The 18,785-nt window shown below is 41.8% G+C and overlaps 1 protein-coding gene across 5 annotated transcripts in view; it reads right to left on the reverse strand.

Annotated features, from left to right (window-relative positions):
- Nucleotides 1-18,785, reverse strand: part of ERC2 (ELKS/RAB6-interacting/CAST family member 2) — a 1,638,183-nt gene that overhangs the window by 1,362,341 nt on the left and 257,057 nt on the right. For all 5 annotated transcript variants that reach the window (XR_003856601.1, XR_003856602.1, XR_003856603.1 and 2 more), the window contains one exon: nucleotides 1,243-1,398. Coding sequence is in view for 1 of the 5 variants with exons in the window: in XM_029600911.1 (XP_029456771.1) it covers nucleotides 1,243-1,398 (156 nt within the window). In the remaining 4 variants the exon portion in view is untranslated. The remainder of the gene's footprint in view (nucleotides 1-1,242; nucleotides 1,399-18,785) is intronic.

The raw sequence follows: 18,785 nt of genomic DNA on the forward strand, positions 1-18,785 counted from the left end.
CCATGTATTTGCATGGATTTTTTTTTTTTTAAAGCACTTTTCAATGTTACCCTGTTGGCACAGGCTTGGTGGCTCATTGGCAGCACTGCATGCTTCCATGTGGAATATCTTTATTAAAATGTATGAATCACTTATGCCTAAGCCCTAAGCAATATACATAAAAAATATAAATGTTCAAAAATCACAAAATACAAACTCACACTGCCCTTACACAATTGACAATCATGTCTCCTCAGTGTATGCAAAAAATGGTATATCAGGTAAGAGATTACGCAAAGCCTCAGAATTGTTTAGACTTTTTAGTTCAATTTCTGAACCAGGTTTTCCACCCCAGATTTGCTAGGCCTAGGCATACTGGCAGCATTCAAAGTCCCAGGAGGAGGATGGGATTAAGCTTATCAACAAGGGCTTAGTGGTCAGATTTCGAGCCTACCATACAGAGCCCTGGAGCTTGGATCCTGGCCTCAGGGTCATTGTTGCAAAGACCAGACTAGGAATAGCGGGAGAAAGGGAGCCCATTAAAATCTCCTGGTAGCTGGTAGGATCCCAGCCCTGGTGCTGAGTGAACTGGAAGGAGGAACTGAAAGGAGGAACAACTGGGCAAAAAAAAAAGTTACCCTACTGAAAACAACCTGAACCTGATCAGGTTCTAGTCATTGGCAATGGCATAACTTCTATGAACATGGTGGACTTTTCCTCCAAATATTTTCAGATGATTGGTGCAATTTAGTGGAAATTATCATGCCCCTGCACAAATGGACAGACAAACAGACTGAATCACAACTATAGTGCTTTTGTATCCCATGTTTAAAAGCTCTAAATACAAAAGCATGCAATTATGTCAGTTAATTGTTTTTTTCTCTAATGTAGACCTACTAGTCAAAACAAGTCGATGCTGCAGCAACCATGAAAAGTCCTAGGGTAGGGGTGACCAACTCCAGTCCTCAAGAGCCACAAATAAACCAGCTTTTCAGGATATCCATAATGAATATGCATACAATTTGCATACAATGAAGATATGGCATACAAATGTATCTCATGTATATTTGCAGATCTCCTGAAAGCCAGACCTGTTTATGGCTCTTGAGAATCGAAGTTGGCCACCCCATCCTATGGGCCTGATTCAAACCTCCCTAGTACAGGCAAGGCATGAAAAGCAAGCAGCGAATAACATACAGAACTTCTAACGACCACATTTTTCATACCGTCTCAAAAACATTTGTATAGCTTTTTAAACTATACCTTGTTTTTCATGAATTTTGAGTGACTTTTGTAAACCTCCATTTGTTTGATCTCTTCTTCACGATCTTCTGTACTTAGAACGCCATTCGTCTTTATCATCTGTATTTCATCCTCTAAGTCCCGTATATTGCGCTCAAGTGAAGCTATTTTTGTGTCCTAGATGAAAGAAATAATATTAGTTATGAACTGATCTAAATTTCTTAAGTAAATCATCTCAGGGCATAATAGCACAAAGAACAAGTCAAAATGCTATAAGATAACAGATAAGTAAAAAGTAATAATTCTGTCTTTCCTTCACCTTTTTCACAGGCTATTTGTAAAATTTGTATGAAAACATAGGGAAAAAAGTGGACAAAGGAATTATTCAAAGAGGAGTGTGCTTTAGAAAGTTATTTTCAAACATGCCACGTATACACACACAAATTACACCAGAACCATTTTGTAAATTATTCCATCAAATGTATTCTGTACAAGTTACACCAGTTATTTGGTGCAGCCCTTTTAAAAGGTGCAGGGTAGATTTGGTAGGATAATTTTCAAAGTGGATTTGTGTGTATAAGTCTGCTTTGAAAAAAAATGTTGGGTTTTTTTCACGAGATGTTACAAAATTACCCCCATGAAAATATGGGTTTCTTTTACCAGGAAACCAATAAAACATGCAAGCTAGCATGAATAAATATTGTGAGTTCCATATTCAAAAGTATTTAGCTGGCTAACTCATAAGTAAAACCAGCTAAATGAAAAATTGAGTATTTATACAGAAAATTCTAGCCAATTAAAAAGATAACCAGCTAGAATTTAGCAGGTTAAATAGGGGTGTAGCTGGGAGGAGTTGAGTTTGTTTAAAACTCAGCTGACTAAGTCTGGTCAGGCCAAAGACCTGTCCTAAAATTAGCCACCTATAGTTAGTTGGCTAAGTTTAAGATAGCCGGCTATATTCAACAGTGTAGCTGCATTATTGAATATACCTCCAAAGTTAGCTAGATAAGTTTATCTAGCTAACTTTCTTGCCTGGACTGTATCTGAATATGAACCTCTGTATTTATTAGAAATTTGCAGCACTGATCAATCAAAACTTCCAAATATTCACCACAGGATGATATAGTAGAATAGTAAACAATAGCAGAATAAAATCAACAGCTCATTCAGCCTGCCTTGTTATCTTGGTTCACACTAGATAGAGCAGTGTTGCAAACCAGGGAGATCATGTCAAATCCTGCTGCCACTCCTTGTGACCTTGGGCAAGTCACTTCACCTTTTATGGCCTCTGGTACAAACTTTTAAATAGGCACATGAGGGCACATGTGCACGCGTTCATTGACCCTTGCCCAGGGATGCGGCCATTTTTATATCATACGTGCCTATATGCACGCATGTTATAAAACAGCCTGAATGCATGCCCATGTGCGCACAATTTTAAATGGACATGCGCCTATGTGTGCAAATACCACTTCTACCACTTAAGTGGGGGGGGATTTTAATAGACACATGCACCAATGCTATTACCAGTTTTCCAGTTCGCTCCCAGTTTGCCCAGGTAAGAGGTAGGATCTCCAAACTCCTAAATAGCCTCCTTTCTCCTCTGTTAGCCCTTATCCTTGTTTTACTTCTTAGACACCATCCATAGCAGAAGTAAAGTTATGTGGCAGGAGACCCCGGCACATTCCTGTGCGCGTATTTACGCACAAATTTCAAGGTGAAATCCAGGTACACCCATGCCCCGCCCAGACCACGCCCATGTCACTTTTGGAACTTTTCATTTGTGCACATAGCAGGAGATACGTGTGTACTCAGGCAGCTTTTAAAATTCACTCAGCGCATGCCTGCCTAACATATATGCGTAACTCCCGGTTTTGGCACACGTTAGTCTTTTAAAATACACCTTTTAGTGAATAACCCCCTTGAATTGTAAACACTCTGGGGATAGGGACATACTTACAGCACCTGAACATAATCTTTTTTGAAGCATCTGAAATACGGAATATACCGGTAAATCACATGTATAAATAATAAGGAAGATTTATCTCAGCTGCCAGTCATGGTGTATGACTACTTATAAGACATCCCTCTCTACTCAGGGCAGTTTTCTTTTTAATAGCATACAACATGAACACGTATGAAGTTAATACATTTCTGCCCATTTTTATCTTCCCCCCAACTTATAGGGTACAAACTTCACTTAAACACAGAAAGACTAATTTTAGAGAACTTAAATCTAATATCCACATCTTTCGAAAGCTCAAGAATATAGGTACCCCAGATCTGCGTGAACTTCCCTATGTGACACTGGTGGCTTATTACAATATGATTTAAATTCCATATGAATTAATTCTAGCATCTCTGCTTTCCAATAGTTAATATCAGGTGGCACTGCATCTAACCATTTAGGAAAAAAGACATCGTTTAGCTACCAGGCAGAATTTTAACACCAAAGTGTACTCACCCTTTCCAAGGTCCTGCACCACCACCTGGGGAATACCCAGGACACAGAGCGGTGGGAACACAGTAACATGGACTGAGATGATCCTATCAATGGTGATCCAAATATTTTCCAAAAACTTATAAATGATCCCACAATCCCATAGTCAGTGCATCACTGCATTGCTTCCTTGAAATTTAAGACAGCATAGGGAGTCTTTCGAAACAGCTCTTAATGCTCTATAAGAGGAGAAGAGCATCTTATGTATGATTCTTGTGTAACTCCCTCAATAGAACCCATTCAGTACATTTAGTTTTCTTCCTTAGCATTACATCACCTTGGGTAGATGATCATACATGATCCCCTATGTATTTAGTTCACACTCAGTATCTCTCCCTTCCCATGTCAAACCACAAAGTTGCTGCCTGAAAATCCAGCCTCCTAGGTCCCCTGCATAGCTTGCCAGACAGACCTAGCTATGTGAATACCTACACCTGTACCAGAACCTCTAGTTACTACTGTTCTTGCTACCTCCCAGACAGACCCAGCTGCTAGTTTGATTCTAAATCCCCCAGCATAGCCTGCCAACCAAACCAGTCATAGGTCAATTTATCGAAATTCCTTTTCATGTAATTATTTACTTATTTTTTTTGTGTTTTATATAGACCATGATACCTCACATTAAAAAGAATGTCTGGAGGACTGAACTGCAGGAAACAGGAACTTTTCTTTACCATCAATTCCTATTCTGTTGTCTATGACAACAATGAGGGCATGTATGCATTACTGCCTGCGGAATGTAATTAAAGCCAGCAATTTTAAACTGCAAATTGTGCCATTGCACTCACTGTCCTGCGGCCTCTTCCTCCTATAATAGTCCTTCTTGCCCAGACTGAGCACATTTCCAGTAATTAATGATCTCAATAGTGTTTTCTTTAGTGCCATATGTTAGTCAATATACCACACAGACCAACTGCTGTAGGAGTTGATAGAGTAGGAACTGAAAGTAAGAAAAATTGTATTGTATTATAGTAATCATGACTTGTGGGATGCACATACACAGCATGTGGTTCATAGCAGCTTGAGAACTCATTTAACGAGTGATACATCAGCAAATGCCCTTTTGTTTATTCTAGCATACCATGAAGGTATAAATAGGACCCCGCATAGCTGCCTTGCATCTCTTTTCCTCAGACGCATCAATCTTCTCTCTGTATATGCTCTAGTTGACAAGGTTCAGAGGAAACTCAAGGGAGTTCTAGGCACTTTCTTGTGGCTCAGTGATATATCTACTCCATCTTATGATGCACATATTAGAAACTAATGCAACGCTTCTTACCAGGTGCAATAAAAATTCACATTGCCTGAAGATCCAGATTATATGTTTATAGTTTTGAGAACCAGAGAACAAAGTTTCATCTCTTTAGGATTACTGGGTTTCAGATACAAAGGAGTCAATTTTCAAACCTCACAGGGAGCTTGCATATCACTTGGAACCTGCAAACTAATTTTCAAAGGGAAACTCCTCACAGAGTTTATCTTTCAAAATTTATGGCCAACAGAGACTATGGATATAAATTCCATTAGGAGCACTCAAACTTCATGTACATAGTGCCCTTAATACCTTAGGCCTCTGTAAACTCACTCCTCTAAATACCTCCATCTTGAACTCCCATTTTTCCAGGCCCAGAATTTCTGACAGAATAACTAGACTCTCTTCTGCCCATAACATCACAATAAATGTCTTCTGATTAAACTGACACTCCTCTTTCTAGATTCAGGCTCGAGTATCCACCAAAGCAAAAAATCTCTGATCTCGGTTCAGGCTCAGCTGAAGCTGTAGGTCTGCGTACAGGTCAACTATATATGAGTCAATTCTGCAGGTGTCTCATATTAAATCTGGTCCATCGGGAAACTTCCTTACCAGTCAATTAGCATTTTTCATACCAGTCACAACACCAGTGTGAGACTATTGATGATTCTGTAGAAGGTAAGACTGGAAAATAACATTCTTCAGGTAATTCTAATACATATTTTTAAAATATATTGGGCATGATAGCTAGAATAAATTAGTTCAGACTAATATTTTAAATGTATGATGGATAAGAGACTAAATTATCTACATGACTGTTTTTGCTAGTTCTATATACAGCATGAGATTATAAAATGCTTTGAACATATTGGGACAATTTTCAAACTGTCTCACTGGAGGCGCCAGGAGTGAGGCAGAGGGTCCCTTGCTCCTGGTTTGCATTAAAAAGGTTATGGGGAAGATGGGAAGGGTCCGGGAGATGGGGCAGATGCTGGGGGACAGGAAGAGGGGGGAGGCAGCCAGATCATATATTATGTAAAAATCGGGACCGGGTTTAATGTTGGCACAACTTTAATGTTTAAAAAGAGGTGTATATGTATGTGTCTGGGGGGGGAGGGGGGTGAGAAGAGTAAGGCTTTAGTGGAGGAAGAAGGGAATTCCCTTTCTGAGCCTTAAGTGAGGATGCTACTTAGCTGCATACTTTTAAAGATATGCGGTTAAGTAACGTGTTATTTGGCCACACAAGGCTGGGTAACTTTAGACCTGCTCATAAACAGATCTAAAGTTATCCAGCTAACCTAGCTGGATATACCCAATATTCGGCTAGGATAAAAGATATCTCAGCCCCTATCCAGAATACCCTCAAAACGCCCCTTTTTTAATCTAGCTGAATATAACCAGATATGCCATTTAGACAGATAACTGTTAGGTTATCCGTCTACATGGCTTTTGAACATGGACCCTGGAATGTATAGGTTTAAAGCTTAGGAAAAAAACAAGCTGACATACAGGCAACTACAGAAAGCAGCAGTGCAGTGCCATACAGAAGAGCAGGAATTGCTACTCAAGATATACGAGGCATAGTACCTTGCAGAAGGGAATGAAAAAAGATCTCTATAATGCAGCAAAACTAACCGCTCATGTTGCATACGCATTTTATACATCATCCAGATGTAATTTGTGGAGGGATGATTTACTAAACTGCTGCTATAAGTTGAATGTATAATTGCAATATGGCTTGATGGAAAGGTTAATACAGGAAGTATAAATGCATACAGCTTACAATAAAAGGTTCCATAAAGCAGAATACAAGCCTTCAATCTTGTTATATCAGACTTAGGATAAAGATTCCCAAACATTTTACTTTCAAAAATAGTATACGGTAGCAAAATGTTACTATATAGGAATCAAACATTAATAAAAATAACCATACAAAACAAAACACACACATAAGATTAAAATACTAAAAAAAATCATAAATAAATGCAGAGGAGATCTGAAAATAGTTACCTGTAACAGATGTTCGCTGAGGACAGCAGGATGTCAGTCCTCACACTTGGTTGGCATCATCGGATGGAGCCAGGCATGGAACTTTGACATCATGCCCCACTGTACATGTGCAACCCTGACCATTCCTCCACATCACTTGCAAGGTGCTTCAGTCCATGATAAAGTTAAGACATGGAGAAACCAACTCCAAAGGTTGGCAGGAGGGTTTTGTGAGAACTGATGACCTGCTATTCTCGAAGAACACCTGTTACAAGAAACTATTTTCCCTGAGGAAAAGCAGAATGGCTCAAACATGAGGAATCCCACTCTACTTGTTACAACAAATACCAAAGCAATACCAATGGGCAAGACTGATTTTGCTATGACAGGCCATCCTACACTTTTCTGTATTTTTTTTAATGGCGGTCTGGAACCAAAATAACAGGCCCCAGGAAGAATGAAATTGAACTCTACGCTTCAAAGAGACTATTATAGGACAGAGTAGCCAAAAATACTCTCATATTGGGAGCCCCTGTCAAAACAGCCATGACTTATGAACATGTAGAGAGAATTCCATTTTGCAGCTTTGCAGATCTCCACAATGGCGTCAGATCTCAGGTTGGCTACCAACACTGTCATGGCTCTAACACTATGAGCCTTGAGATGGTCCATCATATCCAGGCCTGCCTGAGCATAACAGAAAATGATACAATCTGATAACCAAATAGAGTGTTTGGCTATGACATTCCAGGCTTACTGGTGTCAAATGGAAAAAAAAATAAAAAAAAGTTGGGTGGATTATCAAAGGGCTTCAGTCCATCCCAGATAGAAGGCTATGGCTCCCTTGCAATCTAACCTGCAACATTCATTCCCCTTTGTGGACTCCAATATAACCACAGGCAGGAAGGGTGAAAAACACTTTGAATAAGGTGGATAAGTTACTAGGGTCTGCAGCTGACCAATTCCACATGCCAAGGGATCACAACCAAAAATATGATCTTCCAGGTCAGCTATTCTGCTCTCAGGAGTTCAGAGGCTCAAAAGGAGCTTTCATCAACTGGGAGAGTACCACTATTAGGTCCTATGACACAGCAGGAAGCTTGATGGGAGGCTTCAACTGTCAAGCCCCGCATAAATCAGAAAACTGAACAGAGACAGATGAACCTTCTACACGGTAGTGATAAGTAAAATTACATTGAGATGAGCCCTAACTGAGTTGGTTTTCAAACCTATCTCAGATAGACTTAGAAGGTACTCAATCAGTTTTTATGTGAAACATGAGAAAGAATCTAGAATATTCCCCTCACACTACCGGCAAGTGTCTTCTAATCCAAGCCGTAGGATTTTCTCTTGAAATCTTTCTTGGAAGTCAGAAAAATACAAGAGGCATTACTGGATGGATTCAGGGGTTGTAGGGCTATCCTTTCAACATCTAGGCTGTGAGATCCAGATATCTAATGCTAGAGTGGCATAGCAGCACTAGATCCTGACTGATCAGAACTCAAGAATTCTCCAACCTGAATGGATCCTTGATGAACATCTCCCAAAGGACCTGGAGCCAAATCTGTCTCAGCCAATTGGAAGCTACAAGGATCATAGTTTTGCAGTCTCTTCTAAGTTTCTGTAAGGTTATATGACCAGAGAAATTGGAGGACATGCCTACAGAAGGCTCTGACTCCAATGTAGGCTAAGGGCATTTGAGGCTAGTGGCCGTGCACTCCTATTTTGTAACAGATGATCAGGGACCTTTCTGTTCAGAGGAGATGCAAACAGAGGTATCATAGGTGTGCTTCACCCACGGACTATCTGATCTGCTACGCCCCCATCCAGGGACCATTTGAGGGTATCCAAGATACAACTTAGTCTCTCCAAAAGGAAAGTCACCTTGCCCACCAGGATCTGTTGCTCTGAGAGTCATTCTACAAGACAGGGTTTCTCAATCTAGTCCTCAAGACACACCCAGCCAGTTGGGTTTTCAGGATAACCACAATGAATATGCATGAGAGGCAGCACATGCAATTCTACCTCATGTATATTCATTGTGGGTACAATAGATGCCAGGTAATGTCCGTTAAGATGCTTTATTAGGAGACTTGTAAATCCAATATAAAAATGCCCGACTCAGGCCGGGCACTTTAATCTCTTAAGCCTTATGCGTTTTGTGCCAAGTTTATTTTTAAGATCGATCATTCTTTTGACAGAAACGGCAGCTTACCTTTTATAAATTTCCATGATAACTACAATTCCACTCATATATTTTAGCATCCCATCACGTTTAGATCTAGCTTCCCCGATTCAGCCCGCATTTTTTGCACTTTATCTTCTACGGTTTCTTGTGTAGCCTTATGAGTTTTGTTTTTACACTGATGGCAGAAACGGCAGCTTGTGTTTGAATTTGTTTTCTCCCTCGTTTCATTATGTGGTCATTTTATACATTTATTCATTTTTCCTTGAGTAGCTCTGTGTGTTTATAGTTAGTTCCTGGTTTTAGTCCGCTTTTATTTAATATCAGTTCCATGTTTCATTAAGTAATCTTATATGAGTTCGCTAGGTTTATTTTTAAGTTCCCTTATATGTTTATTTGACTCGGTAGCTAATTCTGTATTTATCCCGTCATAACTCCTTTGTATTTTTTAGTTTGTATCCTCACAGCCTTGAGTGCCAGACAGTCCCGGCGCATACAACAGCGCTTTGATAACATTTGTCTCCAAAATAAACTTCTAGTCACGCCCTGCAGGAGACCTTTACATTGCTGTTCCATTACTACAAGTAAGCATCATCTTTTTTATGATGGCAATTATAGACTATACATTATTCTAGTTATTATCTTTTCCATTTTTTTCTTTTTTGCGTATGGACTGACATTTCAATTCATTTGTGTCCCATATTTTATTCATAGTGTCCCTATTAGAATTATACCACTTTCATATACCCACTTCTTAGTCCTGTGACAATAAGAGGTCTGAATTCATTTGTAGCAGTATTCATTGTTTTTAATATACTGGAATGCCATTTATCTCACCAATGGTGGGGTATTATTTATTTCACATTTTTTAATTTTTATTTTCATTTTGAGGTTTATTTTCTGTTATTTGTTTACATTTTACTATATGCACTAATTTCAATCAGCACACAGTTCACAGTCTTATTATCATGATTTATTAATAATTTATAAACATTTTTCATTCAGTTTACAGCTTTCCAGAAAAATTCATTGGCAAACGTTTATCTTCAGATATACTTATGACATTCTTACAAAGGTAAAATCGTCTATTTGTTCATGTGATTACATTTCGAATTCTTTGTGAGCTACATTTGTATTACACATGATATCCAATTTATATGTTCCATTTTAAATGTTGCATACATGGTTCACTCCATTTGTTACCTTTTATGTTCTTCTTTTTTATGATTTTTGTGAGTTAAGTATGTCTTGAATTGTTAAGTCGTTATTGTTAATTGTTATTTGTTTATTGTAGCCCCTGAGGCAGCCCCCAAGAGATGGGGGCGAAACTCGGCCTGAGTCGGGCATTTTTATATTGGATTTACGAGTCTCCTAATAAAGCATCTTAACGGACATTACCTGGCATCTATTGTTTCTGTCGGCTCCATGGCTTAGCAGAGCATCTATAAATGCATGATTCCTATTTTAAACGAAGCTAGAAATCTGGAAGTCATATTTGATTCTGAGTTATTATTTAAAGCTCCAGTGAAAGTGTTATGATTTTGTCTGCTGTGCAGTCTCACTGTACCCTACTATGAAACCTCCCCACCAGCAGAGGCCTCCAGTGAGCTCTGTTCAGAGCTATCTGAGCCCTCCTCAATGGCCTCCAGACTTAGCCAGTCTAGTAAACTCCACTCCACCAGGAGTCCTTAGTGAGCTCAGCCTCCAGCCTCGCCCAGCTCCTCCTCACTGTTTGCACCACACCCAAACTCCAGCCCTATGAAACCCAGCTCTGTCATTCTATCCTTGCCTTCTCATAGAATTACCTTTGGCTCCTTGACCAGGCCTTCTTGCTCCCTGCTTTGCCTTGTGGCCTCAGGGCCTTCTTACTCCCTGCTTTGCCTTGAGGCCTCTGAGCCTTCTTGTTCCCCGCCTTGCTTGTAGCCTTATCTAGGCCTACCTATTACCTTGTGGCCTGTCCAAGCCACTCTTTACAAGTAGAGGCTTTGGGGTGTATAGCATAGTGGCCTATGGGCCAGTCTAGATGCAGTTCGCCCAGGAGGGGGGTGCCTGTCCAGACGCCAGATGCCAAGGAGAACCAGTCCAGACCCAGTTCACCCAGGAGGGGGCACTGGTCCAGACGCCATCTGCCCAAGAGAGGATGCCTGTCCAGACACAGTTCACTCTAGATAGGGCACCTGTCCAGATGCAATCCACGCAGGAAAGGGCGCCTGTCCAGAAGCATTCTGCCCAGGAGGGGGCGCTCTTTCAGACATTCAGCATTTCAGTCAAGCCTCATCCTCTTCATCCAGCCAAGACTCATCTTGTTTACCCAGCTATAGTCCCCATGGAAAATTGGATGCAGGAGGAGGGGAGGTCTTAAAGGAGGGGTATTGTTATGCTTTTAACTGCTGTGCAGTCTCATCATACCCTGATTCAGACTACTATGATGCCTCCCCACCTGCAGAGGCCTCTGTTCAGAGCTATATGATCCATCTCCTCAATGGCCTCCTGATTCAGCCTGTCTTGCAAACTCGGCTCCACCAAGAGTTCTCAGTGACCTTGGCCTTCAGCCTTGCCCAGTTCCTCCTCACTGCTTGCACCACACACAAATTCCAGCCCTATGAAACCCAGCTCTGTCATTCTATCCTTGCCTTTTCATGGAGTTACCTTTGGCTCTTTGACCTAGTCACTGTTACTCTTGCTTTGTGGCCTCTGGACCTTCCTGCTCATTGCCTTGCCTTGTGGCTTCTGGGCCTTCTTGCTCCTTGCCTTGCGGCCTATCTAAGCCTACCTCTTGCCTTGTGGCCTGTCCAGGCCTCTCTTTTTACCTAGAGGCCTTCAGGTCTACAGCATAGTGGCCTATGGCCCTCCTGCCTTGCTGCCTTCAGGCTTCCATGTTTCTTGTTCCATGTTGTCTTGCTTTGTCCGTGTCTGGTCCTGTCCTGATCTGCCCTGTCCAGTCCTATCTGTTACTTTGTATTGTGCCCTGCTCTGGTTCCTGCACTCACTCCCTATCTTGTCAGTGTCTTGTCTTGTCCACAGCCTCACCCTAACCAGCCTGTTCACAGCCTCACCTGGTCTAGCCTACCCACAGCTCAATTGGTCCATGATACCCACAGCCTTGCTTGGTCTAGCCAGTCCACATCCTCACCTGACCCAGCCTGTCCAAGCCTTGCCTAAACCGGACTTACAATGATGTACTTCCGCTGCAGCCAAGCCCTACTAGCACCCAGAACCCAAGGGCTCAATCTGCGGGGAAGGGGGCAGGCTAGGGGGAAGACTGGCTCATATTCTGCCTGCCATCCTGTACTACTTCTCGGGTGGTGTACCCCAAATCCAACCCTGTACTTCATGACAGAAAGTGGTAGTAGAAGGCTACTTTTTCACATTTTGGATGCTTCATATGCTCAAGCCATATTTGGATCTTAGTGATTTTTCACAGTGTATCAGTCTTTGGTTCAATAAGGTCTGGATTATTGTAATTTGATTTATCTCATACTCCCATCCACCACCTTGAGAGCCTTACAGATAATCCAAAATTATTCTGCATGTATACTTATGGATCTATACGTTTTGAGCACATATCTGCTATATTGTTCTCACTCCATTGGCCATCAGTGGAATGGAGAATGAAGTATAAGAAATTAATGGTGATTCATAAAGTTTTAAGTAATGAGGCTTCGCAATGTATTAGTTCCCTCTTAAAAATCTATCGATTTGAAAAGAACCTAAGATTTATTTTATTTATTTAACACTTTTTTATACCGACCTTCATAGTAATAACCATATCGGATCGGTTTACATAGAACAAGGGTATAACTGAAGCAATAACAAAAGAAATTAACAATAGAGGTGAATAAGGCAAAGTTACATTTAACAAGGAGTAAAAAACTTGGAAGCTTAAATAGCTGGAAAGGAGGTAAAGGCAGGAAGTAATTGTAACATAATACAATAGAGAATATGGGTTAAAGCTTAAGGTGCTTTAACCTGGAAGTGCCAGAGATCCACTGGCCAATGTTTGCTTGATGTGCCCATAACCCATGAGGTTCGTTTAGCCCAGTCACGAGAGGTTGTTTACAGTTTCAGGCTCAGTACTATGGAATTGGCTGCCTGAGTCACTGCAGAGGGAAACATGTTTTAGAAATTTTAAAAAAGTACCTAAAAACATTTTCATTTAGTAAGGAATGTAATTTGAATCAGTATGGATGTATAGTGAGGCTATACTTTTTTAATTAAATTCTGTTAAGAATGTTGACAGAAAACATATAGTTTTGACTCAGGAGGACATAATTTAATTTCATCTACAAGAATGTACATGACTATGTTATTATTTGCTGTATCTGTGAATGATTTGATGTGAACCACTTAGACCCAAGGATAATGAGTCATAGAAACTTTTTAAATAAATACATCTAATTGAGGTGATGCATTCAGGAATTCTAACATCCAGAACATCTTGCTCAATAATTCTGGGAAATCTCCCCGAATTTCGATAAGTGCGCTGGCACCACCACAAGATATTTTGTGAACAGGTAGGATGCTGAAAGGCAGCACTCAGTCATGGAAGTGATGTTTTCCTATTATGAATGTGAGATACTTCCTGATAGCTGGAAGACCTCTATACGAGCGTAAGCATCCCTTAAATCTAGGGAGCACAGTCAGCCCCCTCTTAGAAAAGGGATTAGAGTGTCAAGGGTAACCATTGTGACCTTTACCTTACCAGGTACTTGTTAAATGCCCGCAGGTCAAGGATGGAACTGAATCACCCCATTCACTTGAACATCAGGAAATACCTGGAGCAGAATCTCGTCCCCTTATCCTTGATGAACTGGGTTCAACTCCATGGGCCTCTAAGAAGGAAAACTATTTTTGCAGCTGGTCCTAATGCAGGAAGGCTACCTAAGTGCTTCTCAGAAGGTGATCTGGAAAAGTATCAAATAAGAGTACTCTCCTCTGGCTAGGTTGCAAACCCAAGCATCTGAGGATACTCTAGACCAAAGGTTCACTTAAAACCTCTGCCTTCCCTCGACTGCAACTCTAACACTGGAAACTGAGGTGCACTCTTAGATCTAGTGAAAGCCCCATGCCAGGTCTTGGTTGGGCTGTAGGCTAGGCTTTTGGAACCTCTGCTGATCAGAAAAAGATCAAGGACCCTGCCAACTGGTGGGGAGAGGGAGTGCTAGGAAGAGTCTCCCACCTCTTCATTGCCCCACTCACAAGCCCCCTGGTTGTGGATGATGAACCTGGAACTACAGTGGAGAGGTTGTGCCATGGCCTTAACATAGAACCATTTCCCTTGACTCTCTTGCCAAAGAGATTCTCTCAATATCAAGGTATTCAAAATGTTATAGCTTGAGCAGACCATATTACTTCCACACTAAGGGTAGATTTTCAAACCACGCAATTTGGCGTACTTTTGCTGGCGCATCAGGCGCAAGCAAAAGTACGCGGGATTTTAGTAGATACGCGCGTAGCCACGCGTATCCGCTAAAATCCTGGATCGGCGCGCGCAAGGCTATCAATTCCGTATAGCCGGCGCGCGCCGAGCCGCGCAGCCTACCCCGTTCCCTCCGAGGCCGCTCCGAAATCGGAGCGGCCTCGGAGGGAACTTTCTTTTGCCCTCCCCTCACCTTCCCCTCCCTTCCCCTACCTAACCCACCCGCCCGGCCCTGTCCAAACCCCCCCTTACCTTTGTCGGGGGATTTATGCCTCCCGGAGGGAGACGTAAATCCCCACGCGCCAGCGGGCCGCTAGCGCGCCGGGACGCAACCTGGGGGCGGGTCCAGAGGGCGCGGCCAAGCCCCCGGACCACCCCCGGAATGCTCCCGACACGCCCCGAAAACGCTGCGCGGTTCGGGCCCGCCCCCGACACACCCCCCTCAGAAAACCCTGGGACTTACGCGAGTCCCGGGGCTCTGTGCGCGCCGGTAGGCCTATGTAAAATAGGCTCACCGGCGCGCAGGGACCTGCTCGCCTAAATCCGCCCGGATTTGGGCGGATTTAGGCGAGCAGGGCTCTTAAAATCCGCCCCTAAGCACACTGACATTAGCAACTTTATGGGGATCTGAAGGGCCAATAGGAGATTATGCCCGCACTGAGCATAGCCTCTTGAAACACTTCCTCGTAAGAATGCCCAGGGTAGACACAGTAGGTCCTAAAGCTTGTGGCACTCTTGCAGGTGGATTTGGCCATCACAGATTAATACAGCAGCAGAAAAGAAAGACCCCACATTCCTATATGGGTCTCTTAGAGGATCTCATGGATGAGCACTACAGTGATATATCCCTAGAGGGATTCACAAACTGATCCTCCTTCTGCAAGTCAGATGGAATGGCATCAACGAGTCTCCTCACAAAGTCATCAAGGGAGGGAACCTCTGAAGTAGATCTTCTCCTTTCCAGCAGAGGAGATGGGTTGGAGAGATATTGACGCTTTACTGATAAGAGCCCACCTCATGATTTCCCCATCTGGACGCAACAGGCACAATAGGGCATGGATCCGGATTTCACCCATCTAGCAGACAATGCCCCACAGAGGAACTTACTTGCATATGGGGCCCAGCCTGAACATCAACTACTACTTATTATCAATTCTAAAGCACTACTTGACATATTTATCTCTGTACAAAAATATATAAGACACAGTCCCTGTTCAGTAGAGTTTACAGTCTAATCAAGACAAACATACAGGGCAAAAGAGACTTTGGGAATTTCATTTATTAAGAAAATAGTTAAAATCAATATGAGATAATTAGGGGAATGGTGTCCTCTAAGGGTCATAACCTCACTGAGGGATCAGCCTGAGACAGTCATTATCCTTACTTAAGAAAATATCAGTTTCATGAAGCTTATTACTAACTTCTTTAACTGTAGCTATTTGAACTGCTTGATATTTTAAAAGAGTAGTGTTGAGCTACCTGGACTTTAAAACCATCTAAGAAAGTAAGTACTGAGTCAAATCTCTGGTACTCGCCAGCTTGGTGATGGCAGCCATAAGGCATCCATGATAACAGTCTCTGGCTTTGCTATAGTGAGAGGGGTAACCCCTATAACTCTATAAAAAAGAAATGACAATGGATCAAATCCATTGAGTCTCTCCACCTTGAACAGACATAAGTGTGCTTGAAACAGCTTCCAATCCCCTATTCAGAGATTTGGAAAATTCTACATTAGGCCATAAAGAGTCACAGGACCAACAGGGCTCAATGCAACAGAATTCCCATCTGACATGGGATTAGAAACTCCAAGTAATTTCTGCCCTATTTTAACTTGACTTGAGAAATTTAAAGATTTTAACTTGGGCTGGAGATGGATAATCTTTAACTGTACCTATCCTCTTCTTCTCCATGCTGAAGCTGAATCTTCAGAAATGCGACAGTGGAAAAAGTTAACAAAGGGGTGTGCAGCTTCAGCGTGCCACTGCACACAGAAATTTACAAGTCCCATGTCGTCACCAATGTTGTCATAAAGAGCCGTTCATTGCCTGCCTGATCTTCCCAGCAGCCAAACAGGGGAATGCTATCACCATCACGATCTTCCCCTACTTTCTTAATTAATATTCTCTTATCAGATAATAAAATATTTCCCGACCTTTGCTGTCTCTGGGTTGATTTTCTGGCTCAGCGTCTTTTTTTTCTCATTCTCTGCCTTATCTCTATTCTTTTCCTTGTTTTCTATCACTCTCTGGTGTCCTCCATCCTTTTTATTTTCTGTTGCAGTTTTCAGTTTCAATTCCCTCTTTCTTTATCTCTTTCCTTCAGTAGTGGAACCTCTAATACTTTCTTCCTTCTTTTTCTGTCACCTCCTTCTTCTTTCTTTGTTTTTCCCTTTTGTCCTACATACTCTGCTTTCTCCTTTCTTCTGCACTCTCTCCTTCATTCATCTCCTTCCTTCTACATTATCACCTTGGATTCACTCACCCATTCCAACCCAGGGTCTTCTCCTAATCCATCTCCTGTCATCACTGATCCTTACTCTCTCACTTCTTTCTCTTCTGCCTCCCCATTCACCATCTTTTCTACCCCTTTCTCTTGCTCTAATCATCCCCTAATTCAATCTTTTATCCACTATCATGCTCTCTCTTCATCTTGCTCTCTCTACCCCAACATTTGCTCTTTCCTCCCATTCTTACACTCAACTCTCTTTCCCTATACTCTTGCTCTTCCCTCTCTCTTCTATCCCACACACACACTTGCTCTTCCCTTTCACATTCCCTCCCCAACTCGTGTTCTCGCCTCTAAATGTCCTCTCTCACTGCCCCAAAATTATTTTCCCTCCCCTTGCTTGCCCATTTCTCATTTTCCTTACTCTCCCCTCTGACTCCCCCACATTGTCTCTTCTCATTTTTCCTTCTCTCTCTCACACACACGTTTTCTCTCCTCTCACTTCCTCCTCTCATACACACTCTTGCTCACAGCATTCACTCTGTTCTCTCCCCTCACTGCCTCCCCACCTTCACTCTTAATCTCTCCTCTGATTCCTCAAGACATGTCCTCTTTGCCTTTCCTCCCTCTGCCCTCCCAAAACACGTTCATAATTTTTCTCACCCTCCTTTGATCTCTCACTTACTCACACAAATGCACACTTTCTCATGTTCTCCCCTCACTCACACTTTTACCCTGATCCATGTAGGAGACACAGAAAGTACTTCCCCGCTTCTTGCTGCTGATGGTTTATTCTGATAACCAAAAACAATCAGAGGTAGGAGGCAGAGAATTAGCAGAGGAGGCTCCTCCTGGCTCTTGCCTCAAACTTTGTTCTAGTGCCTGCCAATTGTTCAGCATAGACATAGGAAGCAGGCAGCTTGGCTAAGAAGAAGAGGAAATTACTAGGATCCGGAAATCCTACTAGTCTCCTGGAGACAAAGTCAGGTCTCTAAAATTAGACTCTAAAATTAGAGTCTCCAAGTCAAATCTGGAGAGTTCCCAGGTATGGACTTGAGGGTCAAATGAATGAGATGAAACATTCAAAACAAAAGTAAGGATAACTGCTGCATGATAGGTAGCGACCTTTGCTTTCAGTTTTTATTTTATTTTGGCTGGGAATTTCAAAGTTTGAACAAAAAAGAAATGACTGATATATCCCCTGTGTTTTATATCAAAGTCCTTTTTCCACTGAATTTTTTTTGTTGTAACATCGAAATTCCCAGGCAAAATAACATAAAAACTGAAAACGAAGATCCCTAATAATAGTTTAAATCATGAAAGCATTCATTTTGAGATCTACTAAATATTTTAGGGTTGGCAATCCACAAATCTATATAGCTGAGACATGCAACCTAATGCAAACTTCATTCCTCGCGAATAAGCCTAGGCTGTAGGCAGAAGAAACAAATATGAGAGCTAGGAAACGATGATCCCTCATACAGGAGGGACACTTTTGCTTGGGAGAGGTACAATTACAGGAAATATACTGAACCAACAAGGCAAGACTTCTTAGAAAGGAACAAAAGAAACCAAAGTAAATAATCCAGTTTCTGATAGGGAGGATGGAATAGAAGCTGAATGTGCAGAAACACTGATAGAAGGAGAGAAAACAGCATAAAGAATAAATCATTTGGAAAAAATAAAGAAAAATGATGACTGAAACAAGGGCAGAATCAAAGCAGAAAAATACTGAGAGGACCATAGTCAGTGCCACTTAGCTGGATAAGTTTTG

The sequence above is a fragment of the Rhinatrema bivittatum genome, chromosome 4, assembly GCF_901001135.1.
Source record: "Rhinatrema bivittatum chromosome 4, aRhiBiv1.1, whole genome shotgun sequence".
In the NCBI taxonomy this organism is placed as follows: Eukaryota; Metazoa; Chordata; class Amphibia; order Gymnophiona; family Rhinatrematidae; genus Rhinatrema; species Rhinatrema bivittatum.